Genomic DNA, 16,894 nt, shown 5'->3' on the forward strand with positions numbered 1-16,894 from the left:
ATACTACAGCATTTCTAGGGAGAGTTGGGGTGTGTCTGCTGCATGGCTTTCTCATGTTCGAGTACTGATTTAAATGAGCTACAGTGCAAGTACAGGAAAGTTCAGCAAGATCCTGAGAGCAGAATCAGCGGATTGAATCTCCTGTGTAATTAAAGATAAGTCAGGCAATGCCAAAAGACACTTCAGTGGGCAGACAATGACCAGACCTCAACATCAGTCTGCCATAGCACCTTTGTTCCAGTCTTGCTTCTTTCCTAGTCTGTCAGTTGTACCGCTAATGTATACTGGAGCCAGACCAAAATCACTCTTCCATTTCTGGTATGATCCAGATTTACATATTTTAAACAAGGAAAGAAACTGAGCTACCTCTTGCCACTACAGAGTGCATAAATTTGTTCTTTTCATCTTCCAGTTAATACAGCTGGTTTGCTATTTCTTTACACACCCTTTCTGTGATCAAGTGATGATTCTGTTAGAGGCGCCAAAAGCACACAACATCCAAAAGCCATCACATTAAGTTTCTGGCTGCTCTTAACACAAGGTGAAACATCACTTTCTTTGGCTGTTACTGAGTAAATGAATTCCCAATGTATTTCCTCTTGTGTGAAGCTATTTAAGCTATTTGTATAAATGACAAAGGCTAATGACTTGATCATGAACCTTAGTGAAAATACTGCCAATGATGTGAACAAAGGCAGAGCTCACTTTTAATTTGCCTTACATACAAGGCATAACAGTGGTAATACTGAGAAATCTATCCAGGAAATTTTCTCCAATTCTTCTGGACTTCCCTAAAAAACTTGTTCTGCTGTGCAACGAGCAGGCAATATTTGCCACAGCACAGGACTGAGACCTGCAGGCACACAAACCACAAATATAAATTGTGATGATGTTGCACTCTACTTTTACCTAATTTTACTAGAAAGATAAATAAAAGGGTCTTGGAGGAAACTAGAGCAACTGGTAGCTTATCACTGCATTTCCCCATACCACAAGGTTCTCAGATTCAGTAACAACTTCCACTCACTCATTTCTCTGATATCTGCCACTTAAGTGTATTGTACAGGTCTCCTCAAGAGGCTGTAAAAGCTCAGTGACTACATCCAGACACCTGATTATCACCAAAGAAGTCAATTATAGTGGCCTCTGACTATATAAAAAACCTACAATTTTGAAGAAAAAAAAGCCAGCAGCAGCTGGCTTTTCAGAACCACCATATTGTTACTTAAATTGACCTGATCTACATGTGCCAATCATTTATTGTTTAGATGAATACAGACAGAAGGGATAAGAGCAAGAGCAAATAGAAAGGGAAGATTCTGAGGAGGCCACTTGGGTTTTTCTGTTCTTATGGATATGCATATGTTCTTATGGATATACAACACAGGAACCTACTAAATCAGTTATACTTCCAATCATTGATCCAATCATTCTGATTTGCAATATGAACATCTATTCATGCTGCAGTAGTACCAACAGATGCTTGATTTTTGCTTTCTTGTAACAGAGAAAAAAATAATCATTGCCAAAGTACTTTCTCCATTTGAATTACAATAGTAAAAAAAATTGAAAAAAACTCAACTGAAGCTTTATAAATTAATGAGTCATTATACAAACACAATTAGGAATTGAAGTTTTGCATGCTGAATGAATATTTTATTTAGAACCAGTTTATAAAAATAAAATACAAAATAATTTGAAAACAAAACTTAAACATTGTACAAAGCCTTGATATGGTACAAATGAGAAAATAAATAATTACAACTTTATGTACAAATGACCATTACAAGGGCATTAACTCTTTATGCTCTTGGGTGCCTGAGCAAACTTAAATGAAAAGAATGGCTTAGAAGATTTCCAAAGAGGGGAGAGAACTGTAATTACTGAGTAAGAGAATTTGAAGGACTCAACATTTGTCTTCCTCAATGGTAAAAAATTACCTTGGAACTACTTTCCACTTAATTTAATCATGCTGCAGACTTTACTGTTGCGTACTTGATTTCTTATGGGGTGACAACATTGTATTTTTAATTCATACACAGATTTCATTCTCTGTGGTATTGCCCAGAGATTTTAGATTAGCAGCCATTGGTTGGCAGCTTCAAAAAGTCAGCACTTGTCTGAAGGCATTGCTGGTGATTTTCTTTATTTACTAGATTGGGTATTCATAGGAAAGCATTTGGAAATTGGTATCTGTTAGCGCAAGCACTGCAACTTCTCTCTGGGCTGACTCTGTAGAAAGAAAGTAAAAAAGTTGGGGAAGAATTTCCAATCTTGCTTTCTAGCCAACAAAAGCAAAGAGGATGCAGAGAAGGGTGCTTGGCAACAATCCAGATCTCCAGTCAGAGGAAAAAGATGTGAAATAGCCAAAAAAATCCCACCTCACTTTGTGTCAAACCTTTATGACCTTGCCTGCTGTGCAGCAGATATACGTTTAAAAGGATTTGAAGTCAGGCAGACCAAACTAATTACACTGCATCTTTTGGAGCAAGCTATTCTGCTGTTACTATAAGTCCTTTATGTAAAAGTTAGGTCAAAGATCAAGTGATCTCAAAACAAACATTAAATTAATTCCAGCTGAATTCCCACAGACACTTATTGATGATCAGCACTTCACTTGAGTAGCACACTTGTGGTATTGTTTTCGAAGAAACCACATCATACTCTTGGCCAAAGCAGGCTCTCAGCAGTAATACAGAAAAGTAGAGATCAAAAGGCATGTCATGTTATAATAATAACAAAAAAAATAAGTGACTTTATCCCCCTAATCAGGGGAAAAAGCCTCAACAAAACAGGACCCTATACTAATTTTAATGAAATTTCACCTGCGCAAGAACAGCAAGACTTCCCAAGGATCCAAGCTCTTAATGTAGAGGAGGAACAGAAGCAAAATTCATGAATGACATATGCTAACACTTGGGTTTGTCACTGTTACTGTTAAGAAAGAATGTGTTACCATCAATGGAGAGTAAAATCAGCCTACATGTTCAAACCTGGATGGCGAGAGTAATTGCCAAGTTAATATAATAGTCTTTGAAACAATGGACTCCTGTGAATTATTCTTTAAAAAACTAACAAAACTTAACCAAACAAAAAACCCCCTCAAAGATGAATATTTAAACATGATTATTTAAACCACATGAAAATGAGTGATAAAACTTTTTGGCATTTGGCTATGTCTTAGGATAATTCCAGACAATTATTACATAATCCAGGCTGACTTCTACATAATTTCTCTTTCACAAATGCTATATGTAGGGAAAAGGAAGACTGGCTTCCAGCAGACACCTGAGGTATTCTTGTGTGAGGTGCATGTTTATGCGATTTGCATGTATTAGCTAAAAAAATGTATGACCTGTGCCTGTGTATTACATGTAGTCAAAGCACTGAACCTCACTTCCTTTTGCCGGTGGTCATGGTATTGAAAATTGTAATAATTACAAGCAATGACATTTGAGCCAAAAGGAAAACAGCAAACAAAGCCTTCCTGTTCACTGCCTACTTGATTAGCTAAAAGAAGTAGAATAAAATTATTATGCCCTGTTCCACAAGTTTCAGAAACAGGAATCATAGAATCCTCAAGGCTGGAAAACACCTCCAAAATCCAAGTTCAACCACTAACCTAGCACTGCCATGTTCACCATCCAATGAGCATCCAAAGCTTTTACCAGTTGAAGAAAGGAATCATGGATAATTGCCAAAGCTTTCATTTATATAGCTGACAGTTCTATGACCACTCCTAATAGTGGAAAAGCATAGAGAGAACACACCATAGGGAATCATGGTGTTTGTCAACCTAACCAGAGCTTTGCTGACTTAAAATGACAAGACAGACATGGCTCTCATCACTTCACAGGATCAGTCCTGCATAAAAAAATTAATATATTCTAGGCCTATAATTAGAAACCTGTTTAACTTTGTGCTCTCTTTTATTCTCCTATTCCTTTTCAGAAAATTACTCTCTCATTTAACATATATATAAAAATTGGAGGCACATATCCTTAGTTTGTCACTAGACCCTTTAAAGAAATTGGAATAATCTGTTTCTTCTTACCAGAATTTATCTTTCTTAGTGTTCCATAAAAATGTCCAAATCTTTACAGAAAAATTCTGTTTACAAGAAAAAGACTATACTGTAAGTCTGGCTTTATCTACATTCTCAATGAAAAGAAAATGAAAAATTTTTTTTAGAAGCATTAGAGTCAACTGTTGCAAAATGTTATTGCAATAAGAAGGACTTACAGGAGTTTTGCCCAAGCAGGACTATAGAATCAGGCCTCGTAATACGGAAAAGACACAGAATCAGAATTAGGGCATCATTAGGAAATTGTAGTAGAGGAAGAGGAGACCAGAGTAAATCAAAGCAAAACAGGCCTCATCTCACTCTGGCAAATGAATTCCAGTAAACAGGATGGAATAGCTGACACTGTTTCTATCTATATGTATATACACACATATGTATGTATGTATATATATATTTCTATATAATATACAGTATCTATATAAGTGTATATGTAGATACACTTACGTAAAAATGTGTATTTTTATATATATATAAAATCAAAATTGTGTTTTCCCAGCTGTAGTTAATATCTTAATACTACAAATCATAGATGATAGAGCTCTTGCAAGTCTTTTTCACATGAAATATATTTCAAGCTATCTTTAAATATATAGGACCAGATTCTCCCCTGTACATCAAGACTGTTTACTGAGGTATGCATGAAAGCCTGATCACAAACATGCAGACTTCAAGGTAAGAATATGTCCAGATTTCCCAAGACAGGACATGGCTGGTGGCTATAATGAATGCCTTGTGTCACTCCGCAGGGGTTTGCCTCCTGTATAATTATATATAACTAGCAGTTAAGACCTCATATTGTTCCTGCCTGTGAGCAGTGAAAATTACTATGCTTATCAATCCTGCTCAAATAGTAGATAGGTGCCTAGCATCATACAACTTGCCAGCATTGCTTTACTGTATCATACTACCTATTACTTTAGCATGGTTTTACCTAAGTAGTAACTGGCATTTGCAATTAATAAGGAGGTTAATTAATATTAATACATATTTTTAAGATTGCAACTTAGATTGATTTTATCACGCAATACTACAGCACAGAAGTCTGTGTGAAATGTCCAGTGATTTCAAGTTCTATTGTAGTTTTAAGGCTTCATGCCTAAGTTTCTCTAAAAAATGCCCCAAAGTGCTAGCTACAACACAGAAAACACCATAAAGAGGAAATGTGTGTGCAGCATCTGTATCTGCTACATGTCATGGCTCCACTGCACTGCCCTCCAAAGAAATGGATGCTTGAAGAGGACAAAGCAACAGCTCCTTGAATTTTCTTGTTTCCCAGATAATATCCCTATGTAAGCTTCTATGCACTACACAGAGTAACTGTGATCATTTTACACTATGGAGAAAAATCTTCCCCGTCCCTGAAAATGTGCTGCGGAATCTCCTTCATAAACCATTCGTACACACTGCATAAGGGCCACACACATGTACATTGGTGTTTTTCTGCAGTTGCATATTCAAATATTGAAGCTTACAGAGTCCTTAGTGATTACACAGGCCCTCTAGAAATATTAAGCTAATATTTATGTATGAGTTGATCAGCTGACCATTACCTAACTAGAGTAACTGATTTCTACCTTAGACTACATAGTAAGCAATTCTGTAAACTTTTGAGGGGAGGGTATCAAGCAGTAAAAAACTCAAGAAGAGCAGGTAGTTCAAAATAAGTTATTCACAATTGCTCCTCCATTCATATCTGCATGATTTTCTCCTTAAATCCTGTTGAATCCACAGCAAAAAAGCAACTGGGGATATACAGTCCTTTTACCTCATTCTGCACCAAAAGAAGCCTGGGTCATCAATTGTGACTGATATCTTTTTCTCTGTTTTGGCATAGTTTACTATTTTTACATTGGCTAGTAGTTCAAGTACAAGTGAATTTCTACAGCATTGATTTATTTTACATAGTCATGTCTAACAATGGACAAGCCTGTACTTTGAAGACAACACAAAAAAAACCCCCAAAACTTTGGTGTTATATTCTTTCTCAGCTGCAAAGTAATTACCTGTTTCTGGATCCTGCTACACTAGAGAGAAAATATAAACACCTCAACTTCAGCATTTCAGGCAAGGATGCATAAAGTTGGTACTGACTAAAACTGACCATGTTAATGTAGGAATAAGCTTAGAAGACCATAATAAATGCTTTTCAAAAATAAGGAAAAGTAATCATGGGCTGCCACATCACCTTAACAAATAACTCCAGCAGTGCCCAGGGCAAAAACATCACAATGTGTCCAAATTCTTTCTTACGGTATACCATAAGGAAATGTGGAAAACAGGAAAAAAAAGATGAAATTTGTTGTCACATTCATCTGTTAGATATTCATTGAGTGTCTGTTCCTATATGACAAGTATTCACAATTAAGAACTCACATTATGAAATAAAAATGAGTAACCACAAGACCTACTTGTAACAAAAAATAAAAATACCTTTGAGTCTTTGTTCTTGTTCCATATGCAAATGCACACATAAAATTATAAAGAAATAAAAGCAAGCTGTAAGACAAATCATCAGCTGGTTGAGAAATTAGCAGTCCTTCAGTCTTGTACCAAGGTAAAAAGGCTATTAGAATTTGTGCATTCCAGAATTTTTTTTGGAGAAATAGAAGATTTAAGTACACAGGAACTAACAGAAAGGGAACTGTATTATTTGTGGTCCATAAATTACAAATGAAAAATGAGAAAGAATGCGTATATATAAGCATATACATATATGTATATATATAAATATTTATATTATATAATTTACCATGAGGACATGCAATTATTGGTATAGCACCTATTATACAATATAATACAAAGGAATATGACTTTCCAATGGTACAGTTTCTTCAGAAAAAGCAGGTATACCCTACCTATTGCATTCATCGGTAGTGCTTGAAACCTGAATGAAATTAAGGTTCCCCACTGTGCTACATAACGTATGGGAAACAATATACATACTCATAGTAAGAAAGGAGGAAAAAAAACAACACAGTCTGACAAAGCAAGTGAAATTCAGTGCAGCTCTAGGGCAGCTTTAATGCAGCATTAGAATGTGTTAGCTCAGAGACAAAATATTCCCTTTTTAATCCAAAGGTATTCATTTGGCAGAGGTTAAATAAAAAAGCACAGATGCTGGCTGGAGAGGCATATGACTACAGCAAGCAGATCAGTAACTGACAAGTCTCCTATGCACCCAGTGTCCCCACAACAGGAACAATCAGGGAGAGATGGCTGCATCTTTCTCAGGCTTGCATTCTTGTGTGTTATTATTCTAACCCATTATTCTTTTCTGAATATAGCAAAAGGTACCATGCCTTTTCATTCTCTACAGAGATCCTGTAGAGTACAAGAGGTTGTCCTCCAAATAAAGTTGGAATGGACTTTACTGAGTGTCAACAAAACTTGATCAAGACAACATTTGGGCAAAAAAATTACGAGAATCCAACATAAAAAATATTTCAGATTTCTTTCTATTTTGCTTTGATGACTGATATTCTCTGACTAGATTTTGTAAGGGTGTTAAGTATATTTCTGTCACCTATAACCTAGTAAGTTCACAAAGTAGACAATCTTCTTATCTCTGTTTCATCTTTCATGATTTTAGAAAATAAATTATCAAAAAAACCAAATCTTGGTTGGTAGTTGTCTTTGCATGGTAGGATCTGTGGTTTAGGTGATCCATAACTAATGGAAAAAACAAAAGCCAGCAAAAATAAAGGTTCTTTTTTTCAGTTGAATTAAAAGCGAAAAAATAGGTACTTCCATTTTCTAACTTATTTTCCAATTTACATTGCATTTTCTTGTAAATCTGCAACATCCACTGAAGTGCATACATCTCTTTTCTCTCATTTCTTGGACAGGAATGCTTTTCTACCGAATGTAGAACTCCACTATGACTCCCAAAGAACTGTATCTTGTAGAACTGAGAATTAGCTTCTTGGATCCTGATTACTACTAAGTAAATTTCTAAATAATATAGATACAAAAACATTTTGGCAAATGTTAGTAATTTTTTAATGTCATCAGTGCTAAAAAGGGACAAGGTATATGATATTTCCTTAAGTAAAAAATCTGTGCCATGATAGATAGTGGATAAGATGAGCACTGAGTGACTCAAGAGATGAGTGCAGCTCAAAATGAAAAAAATTTATAAGGTACAAATACTCTAATCTTCTGTGTGCTTTTTTAAAACTGCAAAGCCATGCTTGAGCAGAACTTATCTCCTGAGTGATGACATCATTTTGGGAATAATCATTTCAGGTTTTCTTACATACTCTTGAGTATGTAAGGCCTTAAATAATTAAGCCAAATCTCCTAACTAGGTAAACAAAACACATCAAGATAAATACCCTTTTTAAACACTCACCTTGAGGATATTTTTTTACTCTAAACACATTGCACCTCTTCGACTATCTAGTCTTTCTTTTTCTGGCCTCTACTTCCCCTCTGGCCTCTACTTCCCCTCTTGTGGATCTGCTTGCTGCCTGCTCTTAGGCAAAGCCTGGCCACTTATTTACACAGAATGATTTCTTATGAATAGTTTACAATGTTTACTTTCTTTAAAATGTGCAGATTCAACATCTTTTTTTTAATATATTTTTTTTGATTAATTTTTTTTTAATACACAGTACACAGACACAACATGCATCAGATTTAGGAGGAGACTTTATACCTGTTGAGGCCCAGTTCCTATCTGCTAAGCTTAGTGGTTGATTTACTCTTTCCTGTGGGAGTCTTAGTATTTGGGGAATGGTGGAAGGAACTGCCAGACCCTTTCAGACCATTCTTGCTTGGTTTGTTGCAGCAGTGCTCTTGTTGGCAAGATCTCCTAGAAGATGAGGAGCCTGAATGGCTAGGAGGTGATTTACTCCTCCCAAGATGTGGGGATGAACTCCTCTGATCGTGATGGGATCTCCCAGCCCGGGACGGAGAAGAACTGGCAGTACGGGGTAAAGAAGAGCTCCTAGGGGAGGCACTGGGACTGCGTCGGGGGATGACAGGGCTCTTGGGTGGTGTTTTTGGACTATGTGGAGATCCTGGACTCTTAGACTGGGTAGAACTCCTTGGTCTTTGAGATCCATTCTGTAGGATTTGAGCCAGACGAGAGATAAGATCTGAGTCCGAGCTGCTACTCCCTAGGACTCTGTATCTGCGTAACCTTAAGAAGAAACGAAGAAAGATTATTTCTGTTTCCACCTATTCAAAGTTCAAATAGAAACACAGTATCACTAGAAACAAAAGGTGAGCTTGCATTGTAGAAGAGACATGTGAAGCTGAACTTTCCTGTAAGGTAGAGGTGTTTGGATCTAGGCTTTGGTTTCTGTGTTGTTCAGATCAACACACTATTTATATTTACATAAACTCACTCACATAAACAGCCTCTGTGTTTACAGGATAACTGAAATTTCCTGGTGGTGCTGGAAGTAGTGCACTGAAGAGCAGTGCTTACCACCTTTTTTTCAGAGGGGTACATCCATTCCTGCACACCATCGGTACACTATTATACACAATTTTAAGGGATGACATGGCACATCACAACTTCCTTCAAAGGATTTTGCACCACTGTGTCAAAATTCTTGTCCTGGGAATGTAGGCACTGAAGAAACTAGATTGTGGTTGTCTGTATTTAGAAGTGCCAAAGGTGGTTTCTTTTAGTATTCACTCTGCCCTTCTTTAATTAGTTGTTTTTACTTAGCCATGATCTAAACATAGCTAACTGACTCAATACTGGTGGTTCCAGACCCAAATACTTAAAATGTCTACATTAAGAAAAGATTAATTTTCAAGGGGGCTGGCTACAACACATCCTATTAAAGTTCCTATGGGTTTGTGAATAATCAGCAGTTCCATAAAAGTGACCCCTCTTAAAGTGTAAAGATTTAGTTATGGATTGTCAGGTTTCAAAATATTGAATACACATCTTGGTGTATAAGGTTTAAGGTGAAGCAGGGTCATTCTTGTGTAATAACTTTTTCTCTTTCATTCTTCAACAATGTGAGATTTCTCAGAGAATTGAAACCCAGCATTTTTTAAAAAATTCGTTAAAGGATGGAACTTCTACAGGATTACATACAGCACAGTAACTTCAGTCTAGCTCAAATCCATTTCCAACCTGAAAACCTATTTCTATTTTCTCTGCATTACCTAGCTTCTACCCCAGGTCTAGTAGGCGGTTTTCCTGGTGGCGGCCGAGGAAAGAACTGAGATGAAGTTGAACCGGTGACTTGATCAGTGGTTGCCCAGGACACTGGCCTTGGAATCTTGCTTTTTCTAGACTGAGGACTGCTTGGAGATAAAGAGCTATCTTCATTCTGCTTGCTGAAATGAGAGTCCAGTGTCAATCTAGAAAATGAAGCTAAGACATCATCCTCAGAAAATGGTACTGGAGCAGCAGCCATTTTTTCCTCCAGTGACTTATCAGAGGCACTTGAGAGGTCACCAAGGAAAGATTTGAGCTGTCTCTTTTCCATAAGTAATTTCACCAAGTCTGTCTGATGGGCCTTTTTTAGAAGAAGCTTTTCCTTTGCTGAAACAGAAGAGGAATCTGACATTGAGTCTATCTCTTGTGCTAAAACTGGGATTCGGCTCTGCCTGAATACAAAAGGAGACTTAACTGAGTCCTTCTTGGATCGGTAAGAATTCTCATTTTCTGAAATGCAGTGGAATAACTCTCCATTTCTGGGAGAATTTTTCTCTTTTTTGTTCTCCTGCTGCAAAAAAGTAGTAAGGGCCACTTGGTGGCATTTCAAGTCTTGGCTATGGACTTCTTCTTTATCAGAATGAAAACCATTTTCCTGAACAGTTGCTATTTTGTTTGCCTGTTTATTAACATGTGCGTTAGTAATTCTTGAGGGAGACAATTCTGATGCTTTAGGTGCTATCGACTTCATACCCTCATCTTGATTTGGCACCAAACAGACGGGCCTTGGCTTTGATTCTTCAGCAGCTTCAGTATTTGTTAGAGGTTCTTCCTCTGCAGATTTTGAGTTTCCTGGCAAAGAAGAATTCTGCTCTTTGCTTAGCATTTCAATGCCATCCTCAGAAATCACTGGAACCCTTTCTTCCTCAGTCTCCCCTAAAGGAATATTTTCAAGTTCATTCTCTTCCTGTATCCCACTGTGTTGTTCAAGTAGGTCCTTTTGGCCACAGTCCAGGACATTCACACTTTCTTTGACAAGTCCTTCTCTATCAAGCACCTCTTGGCTGATATTAAGTACCAAATCTGGTCTGCTGGCACAAGCTGGAATTGCATCTTCTGTCACAACCAAACCTGGCAAACTTTCCTTTGGAGAGGAAAGTTCCACAGTGTGTTCCACAGACTGACCATCCTGCTCTCTTCTCTCCAGCTGGTGGCCATAGTGAAAGCTCTCTGAAGCAGACTGTGTGGATGCCACTGAAGGTCTGGGTATTGTTATCTGCATTGGAAAATTAAAGAAAAAGATAAGGAACTTGGCAATGTTATATAGATAACACTCTTTAAATAAAGAGTGTTGTTTAAATCAAAATGCTTTTGATTCCACATCAAGATACATTACATAATGATTCCTATGAATTGCAATGTTCAAATAATACCTAATTTCATAACATACATGTAGATAATTACGAAAAAAAAAGTCAATCATCCCATTACAGAAATATGTAACAGGTAAAAACAAGCATAATGTCAGTAAAAAGTGCTGCAATTACCAAGTAAGCCCCCTGGAAATGAGATCCAACCAAACAGGTAGGTTTTTTATTTATTTTACATTAGTTTGAACACTCTTAGAATAAGTTGTATATAAATGTAAGATCTTTAATAAGTACACAACAATATTTTTAGACAAGTGCAGAAGACAACACTATGATGTTTAGATTCAGAAACTCCATACCCATAATACCTACATTTTTGTCCAGAAAAAACTTTCTGAGTACCTCAATTTTAGTTATTACTTTCCCTACTGAAGCTTATGCCTAGTTTTAACTAAGCAACCTCATAAGGATATTTCCTTACCTAAGGTCATTAAGAGATTTACAAACTAAATATTCACACATCTAAATCCCCTAATGGGTCTAATCCAATAGATATGCATAAAGCGTTCCTAGAACTTCTATACATTACTGAGTCAGAAATGTATAAAAACAGTTGGTTATGATGAGTCCTGTCTCTAGCACACAGCTTAATTGTTAGAGCACATGTCCAGGAAACGGAAAACCTGCATTCATGTCTCTCCCCACTTGAGGGACATAAGTCCACTTCCCCTAGTGCCCATCAAGTAGGAATGGAGTTGCTCTTCACCTTTCCCATTGAAGACAGGCCACTGCACAGACAGAAATGCAAGAGTCATAAGGTCAGAGTGTGAGAGAGCACACACAAAAGGGAAAGGAGTTTTATCTCTATGGACATGGAAGGAATGCACTCTCATGTGAAGAGGAATCCCAGATTCTGGTTTATACATATTATATGGGGTCATTTGGTATAAAGAGTATAAAAAAAAAAATCAAGAGGCTACCCGTAGATCTTTTCCTACATAGACAAAGAGTTCAGCTCCTTTTTAATTTCTATTCTTTATCCTCAAAAATTTGACACATTTTGAGTGTGTATTCAACAGAAAGTTGAGTCTGGAAAAACTGGAGTCTGGGTTTGGTTAAAAACAGTTTCTTGATTCAATAATGGTAGAAGACACAACTAGTGGTAGTCTATTTCTAGTGTTGCTAGGATTCTGCTCTGTTAGAAGACATTCCATTTTGTTGCAGAAATTATACATGGTACTGAGCTTAATGGGCTTTTGTTAGAGATAGTACCTTGCTACTACTGAGTGGCAGAAACCAAGCTCATCTGTCAGGACCCACGTATTGGGCTTGCATGGCCAGGTTTTGACAGTGGGAGGGCTACAGGGGTGGTTTCTGTGAGAAGCTTCTGGAAGCTTCCCCCATCTCCAACAGAGCCAATGTCAGACAGCTCTGAGACAGACCCACCACTGGCCAAGGCTGGGCCAATCAGAAATGGTGGTAACACCTCTGTGATAATATACTTAAGAAGAAAAAAAAAAAAGTTATTGCGCAGATTTGCAACCAGAGAAGAGCAGAGTGGGAACATGGGAACAACAAAATATACACCAAGGTCAGCGAAGAAGGAGGGGCAGGAGATGCTCCAGGCACCGGAGCTCAGGTTCCCCTGCAGCCCATGGTGCAGCCCATGGTGGAGCAGCTGTGTTCCTGCAGCCCATGGGGGATCACAGGGATACAGAGATCCACCTGTAGCCTGTGGAGGAGACCTGCGCTGGAGCAGGCACCTGGCAGGAACCTGCTGACCAGTGGGGAGAAGAACTCATGATGGAGAAAGTTTTCCTGATAGGACTCGTGACCCTGTGGGGGACACACATTGGAGCAGGCTGTGCCTGAAGGACTGTATCCCATGAAGAGTGATCCACCCTGGAGCAGTTAATGGAGAACTGTTGCCTGTGGGATGGACTCAGGTTAGAGAAGTTCATGAAGGACTGTCTCCCATGGGAGGGACCCCACCCTGGAACAGGGGAAGGACTCTTCTCCCTGAGCAGCAGCAGGAACAACCTGCTGGTCAGTGATGAACTGACCATAACCCCCATTCCCCAACTCCCTGCACCACTGGGGGGGCAGGAGGCAGAGCTCGGGAAGGAAGGAGGGGTGACGGGAAGGTGTTTTTAAGATTTATTTTATTTCTCATTATCCTGCTCTGATTCTGTCAGTAATACATTCAATTAATATCCTCATTTCAAGTCTGTTTTGCCCGTGATGGTATTTGGTGAGTGATCTCTCTTGGACCTTATCTCATACCATGAACCCTTTGTTATATTTCCTCTCTCCTGTCCAGTTGCAGAGGAAAGTGACAGAGCAGCTTTGGTGGGTGCATAACAATTTATACTGTGTACTCAACGTTTACAAATACAGGACAACTCTCCAAAATAAGAAATGAGAACTGACAGTGAAGGAGATATCCTCAGATCTCCCATGAGTGTATAATAGCTTCATCGACACTCTTACTGATTTCTGTGGGTTTTTTGCATTTTCTTCGTATTTCTATATAACAAAATTTCCATCATTATAGGTGCATATTTACCACAATAAAACACAAATATTGAATAGATATTATAACAGCACATTAGAACAAAGCATGAAATGCAAATCACAGGCATAAAGCTGAATTAAAGAGAGGATAATTATTTCTGTTAAAGAAATTACTTCTATACCATATAATGTATTCCAAACCTCTCTAATTCATCTAATGAAGTTTTTGGACCCTAACTGAAAAATGGGGAATCATATTTTTGAGAAATTTTGAATGATTAGCTGTTAGGCTACAGAAAGTCGTATTTTTCACCAGGGAGGGGAAAAAAGAAAAAAAGAGTAGAACTGTAAGATAACTGAATACTTGTTTCCCTAAGGTGTTTGTAGCCCCAAGTTGAGACTGATAGAAATGGAGGGCAGGACCCCAAACCAACCCCAAAAAAACCCCATTGAGAACTGCAGCAAGAGTCTACTTTTTGTCTCTCTGATGATTTCTTTGCAAGTTTGGGCCAATACAGTCATCCATGTTTGCTGAATTAAAATGGTACATTAAGAAACAATCTGCAGTTACTTAGTTTTGGTAAAACAGTCCTCCTCATCTCTTATTCTCAGTCCAGGTTCTTTCCTCTGAAAGAAACACTTTTGAGTTTGAGAAGGCTTTCTTACTTCAAAAGCTTTCTTTTGAAAGAATCCAAGAACATCAGTTCAGCTACAGAAAAAACAGAGGAAGTAGAATTTTTTTTTCAAAGCACCTTTCCGTGATTAGGTCATTTAGTACCTAAATCTTGAGCATGAAACAAAAATAGTTTAGCAAGAACTCTGCAAACAGATAAAACTGAAGAAAAAAAAACACAAGAAAAAAGGTCTAGAAAACAGGGCAAGTGTTCCATAGGTATCCATACATCTGTAGGCAGTTACTCTAAGATAACACATCTCCAAGTTGAAGGACTCATCTTACACTGAATGACTTACTTTCATACGACAGAGGAAGTAATCTTGGCCTGTCAGACAAAAATCATCAGCTCTCTCAGAAATTGTGATCTAAAAGCTGGGTAAAAGTGGGTTCAGGAAACTTTAATGCAATATTGTCCTTGGAATAACAGGCTTTCATTTGGAAGAGTCTGGATGTAATAGTCAATTACTGAAGAAATGGAAGAAGCTTGTAGATGATCCTCCTAATGTGTCTTTTAAGATTTCTTTGGGTAAAGCATCATTTATTTGCAAGGCTGGCCACTACAGATAACTTCATGATTCACAATACACAGTGAAGAATGTAAAGTAAAGAGACTGGAAGAAGATTTTAATTCCTTAAAACAATTTAAAACTAAAGTAAATAATCCTGTTGCCTTAATTATCCCATAAATAGTCTTATCACTCTCTTGTTTGTGAAACCTTGAATGACAAGGGGCTGAGGAGGGTTAATCCTGATACATGCAAAATCCAACAATTTAAATAATAATTTAAACTAAGTCAAGAAGACAGAAATCTCAGGGTTGTTCAATACATACCTAACAACAAAACAAATAATACACGGACTAATATGTAAAATTTAAAAACACATCATGATCATAAATGATCCTCATACTTTCTTTTCTTCTGCCACTAAACACAATCTTATCCTATGAGATCACTATGGTTAATCATGTCAATTATGTAAAACAACTGAACCCAAGGAACAAAAGATTACAATTCATCTAAGAAGAAAGATGTGGGGAAATCAATTTAAAATACTACCTCTCAGCTCACTATGGTAGTTTATAACACCTATTATTGTAATTCTCATATTTCAACAGGAGTTATGTGATACAACAGATGACTGAAAATGGCTGAGACAACATGTGGAACATGAATTTGAGGTTCTCCTTTCACTTCAGAATATTTGAATGAAACTATTACCACCACACTCTTGAATCTTTTGGTCTTCCCTAAATTATTTCTTAATTCCTTTCTGTTTTCTCAAATTTGCATTGAACTGAGCTGAGAAATTATACTGCATTTTCTTCAAGAAACTTTACAGGACGGCGAGTGGGATGTTAAGATGGAAAAAGAACAAAACAACAAATACCTCTCAGACATCCTTTATGACATCTGATAAACTTGCCTCCTTTTAAAACTTTGACAGGCTGTAAAAGCAAGGGATACATCTGCATGAATGCCTCTGTGAACGTATGCAGCGAATTGCAGAGGAATGAAATACTGAGTTTAGGTCTGCAAAGCTGCTAAGTCTGAAAGATTTAAAGGTGTGAATATGGATTATTGTACAATATCAGCAAGTAATCATCTGACCTTTCAGCAATAGTTTCTTCCCTCCACTCATGATGTCTGGGTATTTCTGCAAGCATGTCAAGTGCTGTCAGGACTTCAGGCCTCTTAGAGACATGGTGTAGAGATTCATTGTTCTGCTAATCCTTTCATTATTTGTAATTTCTCACATTAATAAACCATCATCATATCACTTGGCATTCTGAAGACACTTTTCCTGACCAGTTTACTTTTCAGAACATCTTTCCTACCTTACTAAAGCTTGTGTATCCAGGGGAACAAACCTCACATATCTTTTTTCCTTTCCCTGCTTCTTTTTCATCTATGGTTAAACTCTATTGCCTACCAGGAGTATGACCAAGGTTAGTATGAGTCTGCAACTTTGGCAATACCAAACAAAAATACCTCCCTGAATCTTTCCAGTTCACCAGCTTCCTCCTCATACTTCATGAGTTTTAATTTACTTATGTGACTTAATTTATATTTCCTTGCACAACTTTACATCTCTACAAAGAAATTTGAACTGCAGTTTGTATGAAA

General features: G+C 37.5%; 1 protein-coding gene across 6 annotated transcripts in view; it reads right to left on the bottom strand.

Moving 5' to 3' along the window:
• Nucleotides 1-1,621: 1,621 nt before the first annotated feature.
• TTBK2 (tau tubulin kinase 2) overlaps nt 1,622-16,894 on the bottom strand; it is an 83,823-nt gene continuing 68,550 nt past the window's right edge. For all 6 annotated transcript variants that reach the window (XM_064658160.1, XM_064658161.1, XM_064658159.1 and 3 more), the window contains 2 exons: nt 10,214-11,484; nt 1,622-9,227 (listed from right to left, as the gene is read on the bottom strand). In XM_064658160.1, the coding sequence (XP_064514230.1) occupies nt 8,759-9,227; nt 10,214-11,484 (1,740 nt within the window). In that variant the 3' untranslated portion in view covers nt 1,622-8,758. The remainder of the gene's footprint in view (nt 9,228-10,213; nt 11,485-16,894) is intronic.

This window comes from Pseudopipra pipra, chromosome 6 (genome assembly GCF_036250125.1).
Source record: "Pseudopipra pipra isolate bDixPip1 chromosome 6, bDixPip1.hap1, whole genome shotgun sequence".
Lineage (NCBI taxonomy): Eukaryota > Metazoa > Chordata > Aves > Passeriformes > Pipridae > Pseudopipra > Pseudopipra pipra.